Below are 18,484 nucleotides of genomic sequence, written 5' to 3' on the forward strand. Positions count from 1 at the left end.
ATTTATTCATGAATATCTTCTCTACTCCATATTTAAGGTCTCATTTTGTAAACTAATTTAGATTTTTTATTGATTTATATGAAAAATAATACACAGGAGGTAAAATAGGTCGACTAAGGAGATGTGGACGCCTACTTCCCAGGATATTAGCATTCGTTTAGTCGCTCCTCGAAAAATTACAAATAAAGTGACTTTTGAGCTAAGATATCTTCTTGTTTTGCTTCCTGTTGTTATTGACAGGCCTGTTATTGACAGATCGTAAGGCTAAGTCGCATTTGTAACGTTGATTGTCAGCTATCTCGGCAGAAAGTTTTTCCTGATGGTTTGAGTGTTGGTCTTAAATCTCTTGCTATTCGGTATAGTCTCTCACCATTCATTGATGTTACGTGCTGGTTCCATTCGGATCTTTACCATACGAATGGTAAGTTGTACAGTAGAAGTCAATATTCGTCTCACAATGCACGTTGTTGTGTCTACAACAAATTATGCGAAATTTGTTTTCCACCTATTGGGGTAAGAAATTTTCTTTCTTGAAAAGGATATACATTTTTTTAACATTTCTAATATTATAAATGTAGAAGTTAGCGAGTTGCTCTCGATCAGAATTAGAGTTTCATTCAATGTCATCCTGGACAAAATGTTAATCTTGTTATTTTCTTTGTTTTAATTTATCTTATTTTATTTAGAGACCCCTAGTTAATCCAGGCGGTGTTGTGGCCATGAGGTAGACTTTCCGATGGAGTCATCCAGTTTGAAAGAGGTATATATTTCTCTTTCCAAGCGTTAGTCCTGGTATCTTTGACACTCTTAAGAGTGACATATTCACCAGCAGAATAACGCAGAATCAGGACTGTTGTGCTCAAGGTGTGTGAATCTGCTCACTAGGAAGTTCCAGTTAACTTCCTTATAATGTTTCTTACCTTTATTTGGTGTTTTGGCAATGCTTCTTAAATGTTAGAGATCGGTCCAAAGTTATGCCCAGATACTTCGGTCTAAAACAATGGTCCAGTTGTACTGTCTCTTGTACAACTGGACTCTCCAGATGGGGGAAGCATATACGGGTGGTAGCCCGGAAGTCAGCGAAGAGTACGGCTGCGCTGGGGAGGGTCTTGCCCAACATTGGGGGATCCAAATCAGAAAGGAGGAGGGCCTTAAACGGTGTTGTGCAGTCAATCATCCTTGAATGGTACGCGGCACCAGTATGGAGTGAAGCAGTAGAGATACCAGATGAGGCTCATGATACGAGTGGATAGAATGCGTCTGTGTGGACTATCATGGATTGCGTTCCTCTACATGTGTTAGCATCTCTATGAGAGAAGAGAACTTTTTAAGCTCTCTTCTCTCATAGAGAAAGATGTTACCCAGTGGGCTAAGATGCTGATCCTGAGCCTAACGAGAGTGGATGGACTGTGGTCACAGGCGACTGGATTACTTACTGACGCAAGTGCTCACAGGACATAAATGTTTTAGGACGTATCTTTATCTTCATATCTCAGAAAGACAGATACAGCCAAATGCCTATACTTCGAATACTCAAACAATGTTACTCACACAATGCTGTAGTGTAATAGATGTATAGTGGAGGGAAACAGGTATGAACCTGTAAAGAGAGATAATCGTGAAGATGACGGGAAGTAAGGAGGGATGGAATAGTGTACGAAATGACATCCGAGCAACCTTTAAGAAGAAAGAAAAAGAAGAGAAACACCAGCTGCACCAGCGACAGAGATAAGATCTATAAGAATAAATCTTAAATAGAGAAATATCTTCTCTAAGAGAAGAAAGTGCTCCGAAAGTTTCGTCAGCCTTACAGCGACCATCACACTGTTATGATAGTTAACTGCGCACAAGTAGAGGAGGGTGGTTTTAGTTTGCAAGCAGGTGATAAGTCCGTTTGCAGTACCCCCCTACTAGGGGGAAATGGACTCGGATGTACTGCTCTACCTGTTGAGCTACTATACGCCTGAGCTGCGAGCGCCACGTCGTCCGAGTATACAAAACTTTGTGTATTTTGGGAAGGGGTTGGTTGTTGGTATAAATATTGACTAGTAGTGGAGCGAGTAGATTTCCCTGTGGCAAACAGTTTTTTATATTCGCCAACGGCTGCGTTGACTCTAAAAATCCACAAAAGGCATGCGGTTCTAGAGAAAAGCTGATATTATTCTTGTAAGGTTGAAGAATACCATCTTTCGTGATGCTATAAATTTTCTTTAAGAGGAGTTGGTGGCGACACCTGGTATCATCTTCCTTTCGAAACCGTCTTAAATATGCTGTGTAAGGTGAAGGGCCTGGCCGATACAGTTTTTCCCCCAATAAAACCCGCTTGTTGTGGGATCAGAAGGGCTTCAGGGCTTCAGCGATGTGTGCTCTAATGTATTGCAGATTGTAAATAAATGGATAGTTTAGTCTGGTAGATCTTTGATTTCACTCGCTGCATCTTTTTCGTTTCTTGCTGAGTTTCACTCAGTTTTGTTGACTACTTTTTAGTAGTTTATTTATAGCCATGTGAACATAATAAAAAAAGGCAAGTTTGAAAATAGGACATGCTAATATCTTTTATGAAAATAACAAACAAAATATGTAATTATAGTTGTCTCCAGTTTGAAACGAAGAAAGAAAATATTGAACTTCCATGGGGTTTACTAATAAAATAGCTTCCAAAGATTAGGAAATACTTTTAAAATCTTAAAATCTACTAAATTGTGTAAAACCATTTAAATTCTTCGTTTATTGTTAATTATGGTTGATCTGGATAAATAAAAATAGAAACATTTTTTAGGATTTTTACGAATGTCACCAATGAAGTCAATCGTAGCACCAAATAGAAGTTTGTAAATGTCTGCATTTATGTGCAGGGTTATTTATATTTTATGTTAATTCAATTATAAATCAACTATGGATTTGTACTAACGCGTCACTTATTTATTAAATAATTGATCGAGTATTAAACATTTATTAGATAATTTGTTAAGTAATCAATTACTCCAATTTAAATATGCATACCCCTTTATGTTTGTCCTTACTTCATTGAATATTCTTACTTAGGTATATTACTACTATCTAAATTATGAAATGGCACAGAAATTTTTACTTTATAGTATAAAAATCAATCAATTATTGTTTAATTATTAAATTATACTCAATACTTTCAGTTACATGATTTATATAACAAATTAATACTTTACTGCGGCTTTACATAATTTTATTTAAAACGAATATATATGTGGTATTTTGTATATAGCATTAATCATCTAATCATGTTAAGAAATCTTTACTTGTGCTATTAATCTATAATCTCTCTTTTCTCTCAGCAGTACTTGATGAAATATGCTATATAGTGTTTATAAGGCTCTCGTAATTTATATTTGTAACAAAATTTAATACTTTCGAAAAAAAACACTAAGATTAATTATGTCAAGAACGAACAAAGTCGGGCTTTTGTGAAAATTCATTGTGGCATACAGACATACAGACAAAGTACGTTCTATTTTCTATACTTTTCGTATCTTTTTTTATCTAAAAATGTGTTATTCAATATTTCCAGTAGAGTTTTATGAGATACTCGATCGAAAGCTTTTTCGAAATCCACAAAACATACAAACATGTTCTTTTTGTGGTCTAAACATTTTTGTGTTAGTATTTCGAGGTAGAATAGAGCATGGCTTCTCTATTTACATGTCTTTCCTAAATATAAATTGCTGAACTCCAAAAACTTCTTCGCATTTTTTTTGTAAATTTTATTTTGTATGATTATAATTATAGTTTCAAGACGTGGCTCATAAGGTTTCCTAGTGGCATTGTAGATTTCATTGAGGAGGGATATCAATATCAATAATATACATAGTATAGCATAACCATAATCCAGTTTTTTTTGTCAAAGTCTTGTACTTTGGCTTTGTTGGTTGCATTTCCAAAAACTTTTATTGCGATAAATTATCTGTACTTTTAGCACTATTATTCAGAACAATAATATTTTTCGTTATTCTGTAGGTCAAGATATAATATTTTTGTTGCTTTGATCTCGGCATACATTTCCTTTGTATAGTCCTTGCGGCATAGCAGTTTTCGAGGACGTGTAAGAACTCATCACTTTATAGCCCCCCAAAATGATTAGACCCTGAGATAGAGCAAACTGATCACCGGCATCCTTTGGAGATCTGTAAACTCATCACCAGCATTTTTGCCCAAAAGCGCTGGTTTCTAATGCGGAAGATTGACTGTTACCTGTTACATTTCTTGTTTACTTGATAATCTATTAAATTTCAGAAGATTTTAAAAGAGTTGCTGAGATGAGCTTATAATATCTACGAGGGCATTTATGCTAATTGGTGATGAGTTTACGTGTAATGATAACAAACGAAAATAATGAGGAGAGGAAGGAAGATTTCTATGAGAAACTCCAAGCAACATGACAATGTGAATAGTTTTTTTTTTTGTTCTTGGCTTGGACAATTGTCATTCAGTAATGTGAATAGTTAATACAAAAGAAATGTAAAAATAGTAATTGGAGACATGAACGCCAAGGTAGGGGATAATATAGGACATAAATCAGTTATGGGAAAGAAGAAAGAAATGATAACGGAAGTCGACTGATACACTTTTGTGAACAAAACGTTTCTCGCATCCTTAATTTCCAGCGTTTTCTGTCGAATCAATCTTTAGTTTTTAAATATCTGGCGGGCATTGCATCTTCGACATCTTCTCTCGATCAAGTCAACTGTCAAGTCTAGTGAGCCGGCAACATGGTCTCCAATAGTCCATGTTTTTTTATTTTATTATTCCACAATAGTCCGTGTAGCTGTCTAGTGGCTGATCTTGCTTTGCCAATGCTAGAATGTATTTCTTCGTTACTCCCTGCTTTTGATGTTATTTGGATTCCCAGGTATTTTAAGGTTGCAGTTGATATTATAGTTCCCATTTCAATTTGTAGGCTTTCTGGTTTTTCTTCTGCAACTAAGTACTCGGTTTTTTGTATATTAGTTGTAAGGCGTACTCCTCTTCCACTTTTATAATCATAGTCTATGTCACTCTAATCTTCAGCTAGAATGGCTTGGTCGTCAGCGAAGTGTATTGTATCTCTCGTCCTCGATTGGGATGCCCAGATTGCAGCATTTTCTCCTCCACACTGAGAGCGCCTCATATTTGTTCTTTGTTTTTCCACTGTTATCCAGAGCAATGAAAGTTGTACACTATCGTATGCTTTTGTCAGATCTATAAAGACTGTGGGCTTCTCTTTCTAGTGGGCAACTTGTGGGTAATTCGATCTTTTTTTTTGTAGGTGTTGTTAATATGTGCTTTTGTCCACTCCAGTGGATATGTCATGTTCTTTATAGAATAAGGTGAAAACTTACGCTAGTAATTCCCGTAATGGTATTGTTTCAGTCAGAAATTGTGAGTAATGTTCGATCCAAGATCTTTCTTCTATTAAATCTATTCTACTAACTTCTTTTCTGTTTGTTCTCAGATTTTTTTACCGTTTCTTTATTTGTCAAAAAAATTTATTCTTAATAGTAAATTTTATGATTATTGAATACATTTGTCCACTAAAATGTATAAAGTTACTTATAGTTATTATTGAGTAAAAATTTTTTTAAACTTTTCATTTACCATATCAAAGTATTAATTTTTATGAAAGCATCTAGCTGAGCCTTATAAACTATTATTTAAATCCTTATACACGTGTGAACCGATTTTTTAAACGAAAAGAAAGTATCTAATGCTATTTTTTTCTTTTTTTACATTTGCTGCCCCTCCGGTGGCATATATGCTACCTCTTTGTGCCACGTTACATCCTACTGTCATCTTTCTCTATTGTAGATGGTCACGCCTGACGCTCTCTTTACACTATTTGGTATGTTTTCACACTTAATTATATTTCTTCTGTTTCCTAGATAGATACACTAAACAAGAACCGATTAAATTAATGAAATAAACTGAAACACAATTTACTTAAACTTTTACGTTTTGTTTATATATTGCAGAAACATTTTAAAATATCAACTTTTGTGTTACAACGAATCTTTTAGGTGTATCTAGCTAGGAGCAATTATTTAAAAACTCTGTTCTTTTAAAATCATCAATAACATCAATAATTATTTGTATTTTATGGGTATACATTTTTGGTATTTTTCACTATGTCATGCGTGCGTACTGTTCAGGATATACCTGTATAAATCACTTTCCCAGTCGCAAAGGAAATGCATTGATATGGGAATTTTTATAGATAACCGTACGAAATAAAGTAAATTATACGGACGATAAAATCATTTTTAACATTACTTACCTAAAAATCGTAAATAGACTATCAGAGCCAATTAAAGTAACTACAGGACTAAGACAAGGATGCAGTATGTCACTCTTACTGTTTAATTTATATATTGAGGCAGCCCTCCAAAATTGGAAAAACCACTGCCAGGGAATGGGAATCCCCATAGGAGATGACGTACTGTTCTCCCTGAAATTTGCGGATGACCAAGTCGTCCTAGCTCAAGATTCTTATGATCTAGAATCTATGATAAAGCGTCTATACAGAGAATATGTAAAATGGGGGTTACAAGTCAGCATGAAGAAAACAGATTATTTAGTTATCAAAACAAGTGAAAAAATTTAAATATTTAGGTGCACTAATTGATAAGAACGGCTTATGAGAAACCGAAATTAAACACCGAATTAATCAGGGACGTAAAATTGTAGGATGTATGAACTCCTTATGGTGGGATCGAAACATTTCCAAAAGGAACAAAAAAAGAATAGGGCAAACCATGGTTGAATCAGTTCTTTGTTATGGCTTTGAAGTATGGACAATTAATGCAGACCTGAAGAGAAGATTGTTGGCAGTTGAAATGGATTATTTGAGAGAAATTGCTAGAACATCAAGGCTGGAAAGGAAGACCAACGTATCTATAAGAAATAACGTGAATGCTACAGAAACGGTCATTGACAGAATAGAAAGAAGATGTTTAAAACGGTTTGGACACCTATTGAGAATGCCTGACGAACTTTGGCCCCAAAAACTTCACAGATGGAAGCCCTCTGGAAGAAGAAAAAGAGGTAGACCTCGACGCTTATGGAATTAATGAATTAGAAGAGGTTTGGAGGAGGAGCATGCCTTGGACCGGGAGAATTGGAGGAGGAGAACGGGAATATGGCGATAGCCGTCTCCAAAATGTGTTGTATTTACAAGTTGGATCCTGTAATCTATATACCTTGGTGACATAGAATATATGACCAAAAAGATATTTGCAGATATCAAATAAGAACAGACACTTACTGTTGTTAAAATTGAATATATTTGTGTGCGAGGCTAAAGCACAAACCTATAAAATAAACAAGAGAAATACACTAAAAACCTATGACAATTATTAATTGTTCAACGTACAAATTCACAACAGTGGAGAAAATATAAAACAAAGATTGAACATTTTGTAACGTCCAAGTGGTCAAAATCGGTCGATTGAAACGTTACAATTTATGTACAATTATTAAGAAGTTCATTAATATACAGACGCGATGTTTTGCAATTCAATCGACGAACAGAAAATAATCTACTGATAATAGCAAATTAGTGTTTTGATGCTAAAAACATTTGAGCATGTGAAATGAAATCAAATATATTGATCTTGAAACCTGTATTAACAAATAAGGTTATAAGGCATATGTTATTTTATCTTGTATTTTTCACTTATACCGTAGTAATTAATTAAAATAACAGAGTTTAAATCCAATTTGCTTGTTTTTCCAAAATTAACCATTTCAAATTTCCGAAACTACCAAGTGAATTGGATGAATAGTTATTAGGGATTACCAAAATTGATTGTAAATAACAGTTGTTATCATTTTCGCCAGATTTAATTAAATTTTTTAACAGGCATCATCAAGGTATGTTAAAAATGTTACATAAACAGGCCTTTTTTTTAACTCTTAGGTCATTTTAGATTAAAATACATTTATTTCAATATCATGACTTTAGTTGTGGTCATTTAGTAAAAAGAAGCTTATTATGCTTTCATAAGGCATTTCTAGCAGCCAAAGCATCTAATCGGCTAAAGAAAGAATGCTGCAAACTAACAGTATCATCTACAAATCTTCTATGAAGCAAGACATGCAGACACAACACCATAAAATAAAATTATGCTATAGTATATTCACTTTCAAGATTAGGGAAAGAAAAACACAGCGGAGCGCGTGATCAGAGGAGGTGTCTCTTGCATCAACGGCGTAAGCACTTCCACGTTAGTCATAAATCGAAGCATGCCTTCACTAAGTAATATTTAAAGTGCTATATGGACTGTTTATGTGACTCAAGTATGTTACTTAGTTTTGAAGCCACTTGTCATAGGATTGAAAATAGTATAGAATTAGTATAGAAATAGCTCTAAAGGAATATTAAAAAAAAAGTCATAAATAAATCCCTAAGAAAAATAAACCCATACAACGGTAGTATTAAGAAAAGCGTAGGTTCACACAGAACTTGCAGAATACTTGCAATTATATAAATCCGTGGGCCTGATACAATTCAACGTTATCAGGCGTATCTTTGCAAATTCTGTACCTTTTGAAACACTATTTGTTGATATTGTCGGCGAACCATATGCTGAATTTCGAGAATCTACCTCCCCTCTATCCGGATTTACCTATAATTTTGGTAAACTTTGACTAATTGGGCCCTAATTCAATAATGTCCTTTGGATTAAGGGGAGTTTCAAGGGGAGTAGTATAGAAATTACATTAGGGAAGTCTTTAAACAGTATCTTGAATAAGTCTTGCCTTCAGTAAAAAAATACATAGAACAAATGAAATGGAGGTTACGAATAAATGAGGTATACTCAATTTATTTGTATTAATAGTAGAAAATATCTTTTAATAGAAAATATCTGTCGCAGCAACAAAACATAAAATGCTTAGAGATGTACCTAGATCTCAAGTTAACCCCGAGAAAACACATTTTTGTTAGAAAGAAAACAATTGAGTCTTCAACTAGATTACATGTATTGGATAGTAAGTTGAAAATCAACAGTTTCAATAGGAGGTTGATATACAATTTTGCCGAGAATATCAATTTTGTGACCCCAAAAAACATGCAAAAAAGTTTACTACTTCTACACTTAGGCTTTCCCCTAGGATGGGGGGAACGGAAAACATCGATTAGCCAAGAATCTGTACGCCGTAGAAGAAAATGTTTCAAATAAGAAATGTAGCTGAGATAATTTTGAACAAAAATGTTAATTAGCACTTTTTGTAGTGTGCTTGTGTAATCGAAAAGGAGTTTTAAACATTTTAGATCGTTTGTATTGTAAAAGTTGAAATTCAGCGTTTTAGGCATATATTAAATGCTTCGTATTGGTGGCCAAATCTCAAAATCTAAATTTCATGCTAGTGATTTTGAAAACTAGGCTCTAATAGTGGAAATTCTATAGTAACCGGTCAATGGAAGTGCTAAAGAGTAACATCTTTATAGAAACTGACTTCATTTGCGGTAAAATTCAATTTCGTACGAAAGCTGCATTCTTCACCTTTAAAACGCATTTTGATTGATGAATGATGGAGTAAAAGAAAGTAAAAGTAAACAAACTCAAGATAGAAAGTGTGCGAGAACTTTACAAGAAGGAAACTAACAAAAGATTGAGACAAATAGAGGACCAAAAAGAAACATGGACAATGGAAGAAAAGTGGAATACTTACAGAGAAGTGTTAAAGAAAACAGCAACTGAAGTGTGTAAAATCAAAAAAAGTACTAGACAGTTGAAAAAAATAAGATGGTGAAATAAAGAAATGAAGGCATAAATAAAAAAAAAGAAAATGGCATGGAAAAAATACATCGAAACGGGATTAAAAGAAGATAAAGAAAAATATTATAGGCAGAGACGATTAGTAAAAAACACAGTCACACAAGCAAAAGCAAAATCATGGAAAGAATTTGGAGAAGAACTACAAGAAGGATATGTAACAAATAATAGAAACTTTTGGATGACAATACGACACATGAAGGGAGGAAAACAAATGGAAATAAACGCATTAAGAGGTACATCAAATCAAATCCAAATAAATCCAGAACAAATAGGTTTGGAAAGAATATGATGAGAAAAAATTTGATACCGAAGTAATAAAGGAAGACAATGTAATAAATGAAGGCGAAGAAATCATAGAGCTAGAGCAAATAAGTAGAATAGAAGGATTATCAAACATAAAAATGTGCAAGGCAGGTGGAAATGATGAAATTGAACCAGAAATGGTAAAATACATGGGAGAAGAGAAATAAACTAACTATAGAAAATATATAAAGAGGCGTAGGAAAAACAGATAATCCCTAAAGACTGTCAAAATAACATCATCGTGCCAATATACAAAAAAGGAGAACCTGTAAACTGCGACAACTATAGAGCAATATGTCTGTCATCAGTATGCTTTAAAATATATACGAAAATAATAGAAAAGAGACTAAGACGAAGTAGAAGAAGTAGAAATTGAACTGGGAGAAGAAAAATCGGCATTTAGACCAGGAAAACAGACAAATGAACATATATATTATTAGGAACCTAACGGAAAGACGCATAGACCCGGGAGAAAACTAGTATTAACATTCATATACCTAAGAGCAGCATTTGACATGATAGAAAGACAAATTATGGGGAATATCTTAAGGAAAATAAATTTACCAAATACATTGATAAAAATGTAAGGGGAAAGATCGGAAGAATTTAATTGGAAGAAAGGTATTAAACAAGGTGGTAATCGGAGCTCTTTGCTATTCATAAAAGTAATGAACGAATTGATAAGGAATACTAGAATAAGAATCAATCAATTACAGAATGCACTCTAGTATGAGTCTAATACTATCTTAGCCCGTGACCTGAAGATCAATACTGTAAAGGAGGATATCACTAACTACAGTCAAAGATGCGCTTGAAAACTCAAGCAAGATCCTAACATTCTAGTCCAGAACTTGATAAGTCATGCGATGGCTTATGCGAAATATCCCAACCGCTGACGAGGTTTTAGCCAAATCTTATCTCCGAGTCAAAGTGATGCTGTTGCCAATGTTGTTATGAACATATTATAAGCAAATGTCACTGGGCAATTTTCTTCGGGTTTGTTATATTTTTTTAACTACCACTACCATTTACTAATAAACCGTTGAGTATTACAGATTGTCAATAAATAGGGAAATTTTGAAATATAGAAGGATGGCGCACATAAGCGAAAAAGAATAAACGTAATAAAGCATAAAAATGATAAAGTTATAGTAAACACGAACGACAACTATTATATTCAAAACCAATGTAAAGAATATTAAATATTAATTTTTACATTTTATACAAACTAAAAATATGGCTGTTTTTAGTGATTGTCATCGATATAATATACTAAGAATGGAGCCTATTGATATTTTTACATGTAACTGATAGACAACGGTACTGACGTCGCATTACTAGCTACAATGTCCGACGTGAATTTGACATTTAACAGGTAACATTATGTGTTCAAGTCAATAATTTAATGTATTCTTTTTGGTAAATTAATAAATTCGTTAAATTTTTAATATTTTGCATCCAGTCACATCAGTGGCGGGCGATGCGCAACTACATACCTGTAAAATATATATGTTTTAATGTTATAAAAATAATAATTTTTTAACTTTGCCATGTTATACGTCATTATATCTTTTATTCAAATGTAAATAACAACGAAAATAAACAACTATTGTTCATATATATGTACCAAAAGAATTTTTTTCGTATTCCACTGAAATTCCGGAAACAAGATCGGCCATTGTTACTAGCTACTTTGGACGCAAGTATTTATTCATAGGTTCCATCCTTATTATATTATATCGATGGTTATTATATTTTTAGTTATATTAAACCGAGGAAAATGAAGACCTAAATTGTAGTAACCAGCTTCTCACATATATCATATCTATTTTGGTAATCTCTATTAGTTACTTATTACCTTAGTTTTACTTTTAATTATTTTAAATTTGTTTAGATAAACAGAAGCATTTGTTTCTTTATTTTTCGTTGGTCAATAGCTTACTGCTTAGATCCATCTATAGTGATTGTGTTTTTATTGTTTTTTACTATATTTATCTTCACTTTTCTATTAGAATGCGTAAAAAGTTTTTTCTTTCTAATTATTTTGCATGTTATTTCGTGTTATTTCAATGTATCTTTTATATTTTCTTGTTTCTCTAGTTATTGTGTATGGAAATCTTTCTATTAAATTATAGTATTAATTTTATCTAATTTTTTATCATTACTCGAGTTAATACAGTTTTAATGTTTCGTATATGTTTTATTTTGATATTTTATTACGTAGTTTTTAAAATATTATCTTTTAGGGGTATATGGTGATGTACAACGGGTAAAGATTTTGTACAACAAGAAGGATTCAGCCTTAGTTCAATTGGCGGAACCACACCAAGCCCACTTGGGTAAGTATTATTTATTAATCAATATAATTACATTGTAACTATTTTACAGTTGATCGATATTTTGCTTCCCAGTTAATTATTTTTGTTTTGTTCGCCGCTGTAGTAGATTCGTTTTTTTTTCTATCCAAATACATTCGTTAATTTTATCAGCTTACATTTCTCTTTTTTTTTCTTTTATCTTTTTATTGGGCAAATTACCAGGAAGAAGGTGTTAATTAATATACCATGTTTTCCGTGCTTGTCCAATTTGTACTCATTTCATTCGATTTCTTTCCTTGTTGCCAAGTCTACTTAAAATCACAGATTTTGTATTATACATAATGTTACGCTAGACCGATAGGTTTGCTGCTTCTTCTTCTTCATGTTGTAACGAAAATATTTTGCCTACCACAGGGTACGAACATAGGGGTAGAAATAGGGGACAAAAACTATGGGGGCGAAGATAGGGCAAGCAAAATAAACGCTACTATGCGAACGGCACTCAAGGGGTTGCTGGAGAGCTGGGGTCGTGGATAAGTTGAAATGACAAAGGGTTGAGATTGGGGTAGCTACACAAAAATGAAATAAAGGGGTACTTACATAAATCTCCTGGACAAAATGAAATAAGATATGGCAGACAAGGTTACCTCTAGCTATTTAAATTTGGACGCCGCTTCGAAGAAAACTTCCTGCTGGAAAAAGAAAGAAAATTTCTTCTTCCCTAAAATCAAAAATACATACAAGGGTTAGGAGATTTTCTAAACTAAAATAAACAAAGGATCAGAGAAACAAATCAAACGTTTATTTTTGTCTTATACAAACAGTTATCAAACATAAAAATGGCACAAAAAATATACTATATAAATAGTTGCCAAATACAGAATAAAAAACTTACATGTGTCCGTTTACAAACTTCGTTTACAAAGGGGTTGGAGATACTACAAAACTGACAAATGTTATCGCACAGAGATTAACCTTTTTTTAAACAAACAAAACAAATGAATATCGAAAAGAACAAAGCTAGCTGTCATATGTTAACATTATATTAAAAAAAACAATTAAAATGACAGCTGTTAAACCATAAAATTTACAATTTATTATTTATTACAAATCCTTTAAATTTTAATGAAAGCAATTATTAATAATTATCAAAAAAATTGTCTGTCTTTACTTTAAAAATTAAAATGTTAATTGTTACCTGGATTCACAGTTTAGCACTTAACTTTCAAAAAAAAAATTGTTAACATCTATGGGACTGGAGCTGCAAAGGACATAACTCTCAACTTGAATAAAAACAAACCATTTCCATACGTAGGCAGGAACGATTGGAACAGAAACTTGGAGGAAATCAAGCTGTCGACGGGGACATTCTATATAAACATTTTCCAAATTTCATCAGTGCCGGTGTACTGCACAAATCTTATGGGTGATTACTCTGATCTAAACTGCCACATTGCATAGAGTATCATCACCTTAACCGGTCTTAAGATATTACACAAAAAAAATTGAATCGACTCGCGATTCAAAATCTCTTCTGTCTGCTCTGCTTGGGGCTTAAATGGCGACTCCTCGATGCCTTACATTTTACAAATTTCAACGCAAAATAAATTTCCCTTTACGTCTCACAGCTAGTTTTTGCCTACAAACTTAAAACAAACAATCTACCCTTTTTTGACCTCGTTCTTAGCAACGAACCGACAAAAAACTTCTTGAGTATTTACTTTTAAATTGGTTAACTGGAAATTTTTTTACCTCACAATACATACAGAGAATAGGGGAATATTAATGTAAACAAAGACAAAAAAATATTCTCAGTTAATACGTCTTAGAAAAACCGTATACCTGACTTGCAATATTATATTAGGGGACTCGAAACAACTTTTAAAATTCCAGTTTATTGCGTTTTAACGACAAAAGACAAAAACAGCTGAATACCAAAACTTGATATTTAGAATCTCAACTTAAAATGCCATAATATATTGATCGTTTTAAAATTCATTTGCAAACAGAAAAACGAAAATATTCCACCAAATTTAAAACGCTACAATGTGCCGAGCTCGATTATCGAGCGTTGGCTATCAAATTGGCTATAGTAATATTATTGACAGCAGCTCGGAAAAGAGATGCAGAGGATCTGTTAAACCAATCTCTCAGGTTTCTAAGCCATGACGTTCTTCTTCGACCTGGCCCTCTACTTCCGTCTACCTTGCCTTGTATTATTAAACGGAGTATATTATATCTCTCTGGCGCATAATATGGCCAAAATATTCAAGTTTGCGATTTTTAACTGTTTTGACGACTTCCGTAACTTTTTCCATCCGATGCAAAACAAGGCCGGCTTACTCGGTATGTACTGCTTAAATGCTGCATCGCAGCATTCTTACTTTTGCATCAAGAGGGAGGTTGTGACTCTTGAGGAAGGGCCCCATCCGATTGAAGGTGGATCTAGCTTTTCCGATGCGTTCAAAAGTAATTCAAATAAATCTCTTATTGGTGCCAATTTGTCAATGGCTTTTCACTTATATCTATCAATAACACTGTCAAACCGTAAGCATCGTATCAAACACCGAAATCTGAATTCTGCCATAAATAAGTAGCAAGATTTCAGACCATTTCCTTTTGAATTATCCCAGAAACTGTGTAAGTTTTTCCTGGATGATCGCAAAGAACCTATAAGGAACAATAAGCCATTTTTGACATTATACATTATCGTTAGATATTTTTGATCTATTTATATTGACCCAAGTCCGATAGGACATCATTTCGATTGCAAAAATACAGTATATTTTACATTATGCCAAAGCTTTCAGATATCGTTTGGATTCTCTGGCTATTAACTCTGGTATATTTTAATTAGTTCGGCATTCTAGCAACTGCTAATTGAATCACTTGTATTTTATAAATATTTTACATAAATCAGTGCATCTCGTTCTTATCTATAATCATGTTTAGTTGTCTTACAAGAAAATATCCTGGAACATATCTAGAAAGAAAATTATATTATTAGTTTCACAGAATAATATAGAAAATGTGATTTTATGTTATTGCTAGCAATATTCCAGAAAATTTAGTTTTTATATTAATATATTAATGGTTATAATCAAAATCTTTTATTGGGAAATAAATAATTGTTGTTTTTAGCCATAACTCACATGGACAAATTAAAGGTATTCGGTAAAAACATTAGAGTAATGTTAAGCAAGCACCAGAGCGTACAAATGCCTAAAGAAGGCCAACCCGATGCCGGTTTAACCAAAGATTACAGCCAGAGTCCATTACACAGATTCAAGAAGCCGGGATCTAAGAATTATCAGAATATTTACCCACCTTCTTCGACTTTACATTTAAGCAACATTCCTGCGACCATCAACGAAGAGGATATCAAGGAAGCTTTCGAAAAGAACGGTTTCACCGTCAAAGCTTTTAAATTTTTCCCGTAAGTATTTTATATTTAACTTTCTATAAATCTATAAATGACTGAATATGTGAAAAGAAATAATGTGAAAAAATTTTCTCATTTTCGGAGCTTTATTATTCTAAAGTTCGAAAATTTTCAATAATTAAAATAATTAAATAAAACAATTCAACTGAAAGATGTATTACCTTTTGAATACGGATTCCAAGAGCAATAAAAGCTATTGATATACTTCCAAGTAGACATTATATATTGTTATAGATCCATGGTGTTAAGCTTTTCGATATTGTTTTTCTGTATGAAATGTTATAATTAGTGTTTAGCATCCGTATAATTTTTTTAAATTCAGGGTCTTCTACAACTCTGAATGGTTGGAACTCTTTTACAATAACCCTGTTCATCTAGTTGTTTAGATTTATTGACAGATAATGGTCTGCGAACGAAGCTGGATATAACAGCTTGAGAATGAGTTGGTACTTTTTTATTCTTCCAAGAAACGATGCGATTTTGAGTTACATGAACGGATGCAGATGAGGCACGTGGAATATGTTCTATGGTTCCAAATGGAGCAACTGTACTACTACAGTAGACCGTCGACCTGAGTAACCGATAGGCAATAAACGAAATTTTGTTGCGTCAAAAGCAAACACTTCTTAATAGATGCCTAAACGTAAGCGTGTTGTCCTTTATATGAAAGATAAATACGATATTAATAAACTGTTAGAGTCGGGTGAATCTGCAACCCAGTTATCTAATGAGTGCAAATTTGGTAAATATACCATTACGGATATAAAAAAACAAAAGACGAGCATAAGTAACTTTATGTGCCAGCTTGATTCTTCTGATGGATCCACAAGTCGTAAAACTATGAAACTGCATGAATTAGCAGCACCTGGACCTAAAATAAACAAGGATCACTGTCTTAGCTTTTGCTAATGCTACTGGCAGCCACCGATTGCACATGCTTGTCATTGGTAAAAGGAAGAAACCACGTTGTTTTAAACACGTTTATACTTCGCAAAAGAGTGCTAGAGTGCTCGCCAAATTATGCAAGATAGTGAAATTATAGAGCAAATGAATAATAAAACTAACATCACATCTAGCACCTCATCAACTGCAAGTTCAGATAATGAAGATGAAAACATAATTGGTGCTTCAGAAGCTTTTACTTGCTTAGATATGGCCTTGCATTGGTTTGAAACACAAGCTGAAAGTGACCAGTATTAAATAACTGTCCTTAAACAAATACGTGACCTAACCGCTCGTAAACGGATAGGCTTGCTTCGGCAGATGAAAATTGAAGATTTTTTTAAGCGTTCTTACTTCGCTTTCGATCTCTCATCGTATTTCCTGTAATTCTTTTCAGTAGGTACTCTCATCTCTGCCGTTTCCAGTAGCCTTTGCATTGTGGCTGTGTCGGGTATTTGTTTCTGAGGCATATGTCATTATTGGTCTTACACTGGCTTTATAAATTCTTGACTTCATCTCAGTGTTAATGTGTCTGTTTCGCCATATAGTGTTATTAAGGCATCCTGCCAGTCTATTTGCTTTTTGTACTTGATCTCTGACTTCTTTGTTCAGGTCTCCATAGCTAGACAGTGTAATTCGCAGGCATTTTATTTCCATTACTTGTTCAATACTGATCTCATCAATTTCTATTTTACATCTGGTTGGTTCTTTGCTGACTATTATTGTTTTAGTTTTCTGATATATGATTGTCATATTAAATTCTTTTGTTTCCCATTCTGTATCCTCTTCCTTTGTTAACGTTTTCGATGATTTCATCCGTGATCAGATTGAAGAGCATGGGGCTCAATGAATCCCCTTGTCCTATTCCGTTGCCTATTCCTGTAGATTATGTAAGTTTTTTATCTATTCTGACTTCCATTTTGTTGTTTTGGTGCCGATGTCATTGCAATATAAATGCTGAAATTAGATTCGTAAAAGTAAAGTTCGTGTAACCTTCTGGCTTTGGTCCACACGGTATTACGTGCCCAGTTAATTTAGAAGTTGAAAATTTTCTTGCTTTTAATGCCGGGAATCGAACCCAAGCCCTGCAGCTTGTTAAGGCAGTAACATAGCCGCTGAGCTACGGTCACCTACCTCAGATTTATAAAATGTTTACTTACTTTGTAACGATGGTACTTTGCTTACCATAGGGTAAGAATATAGGGGACAGAAAGAATGGGGCAAAATGGGGCAAGCAAAATAAACGCTACTATGCGAACGGGCACTCAGGGGTTAGTTGGAGAGCTGGGGTCGTGGATAAGTGAACGACAAGGGTTACTATTGGGGCAGCTATAAAAAAATGAAACAAAGGGGTACTTACACAAATCTCCTGGGCAACTGGACAAATAAACAACAAGGAAGGGCTTCTAGCAATTTAGAAACAAGGGCGCCGCTTTGAAGGATCCTAAACTTGCTGGAGGAAAGAAGAAAAGAGCTCTTCCTTCCTAAAAAGTAAACACACAAAAAAGGTTAGGAGATTTTTCTAAATTAAAATAAAGAAAATGGTTGGGGCAATAAATTAAACATTTATTTGTGTCTCTAACAAACAGTTACAAAAATACAGATTGCACGAAAATTATTAAAAGTTGCATAATACAAAATTACAAAAAAAACTTACATGTGTTGCCTGTTAACAAAGGAGATTGCTACAA

At 33.6% G+C, this 18,484-nt stretch overlaps 1 protein-coding gene across 7 annotated transcripts in view; it reads left to right on the forward strand.

Moving 5' to 3' along the window:
* Nucleotides 1–18,484, forward strand: part of heph (polypyrimidine tract-binding protein 1 heph) — a 539,711-nt gene that overhangs the window by 515,252 nt on the left and 5,975 nt on the right. For all 7 annotated transcript variants that reach the window (XM_072536694.1, XM_072536696.1, XM_072536698.1 and 4 more), the window contains 3 exons: nt 5,818–5,851; nt 12,338–12,430; nt 15,551–15,845. In XM_072536694.1, coding sequence (XP_072392795.1) covers nt 5,818–5,851; nt 12,338–12,430; nt 15,551–15,845 — 422 coding nt within the window. The remainder of the gene's footprint in view (nt 1–5,817; nt 5,852–12,337; nt 12,431–15,550; nt 15,846–18,484) is intronic.

Source organism: Diabrotica undecimpunctata, chromosome 7 (assembly GCF_040954645.1).
Source record: "Diabrotica undecimpunctata isolate CICGRU chromosome 7, icDiaUnde3, whole genome shotgun sequence".
In the NCBI taxonomy this organism is placed as follows: Eukaryota; Metazoa; Arthropoda; class Insecta; order Coleoptera; family Chrysomelidae; genus Diabrotica; species Diabrotica undecimpunctata.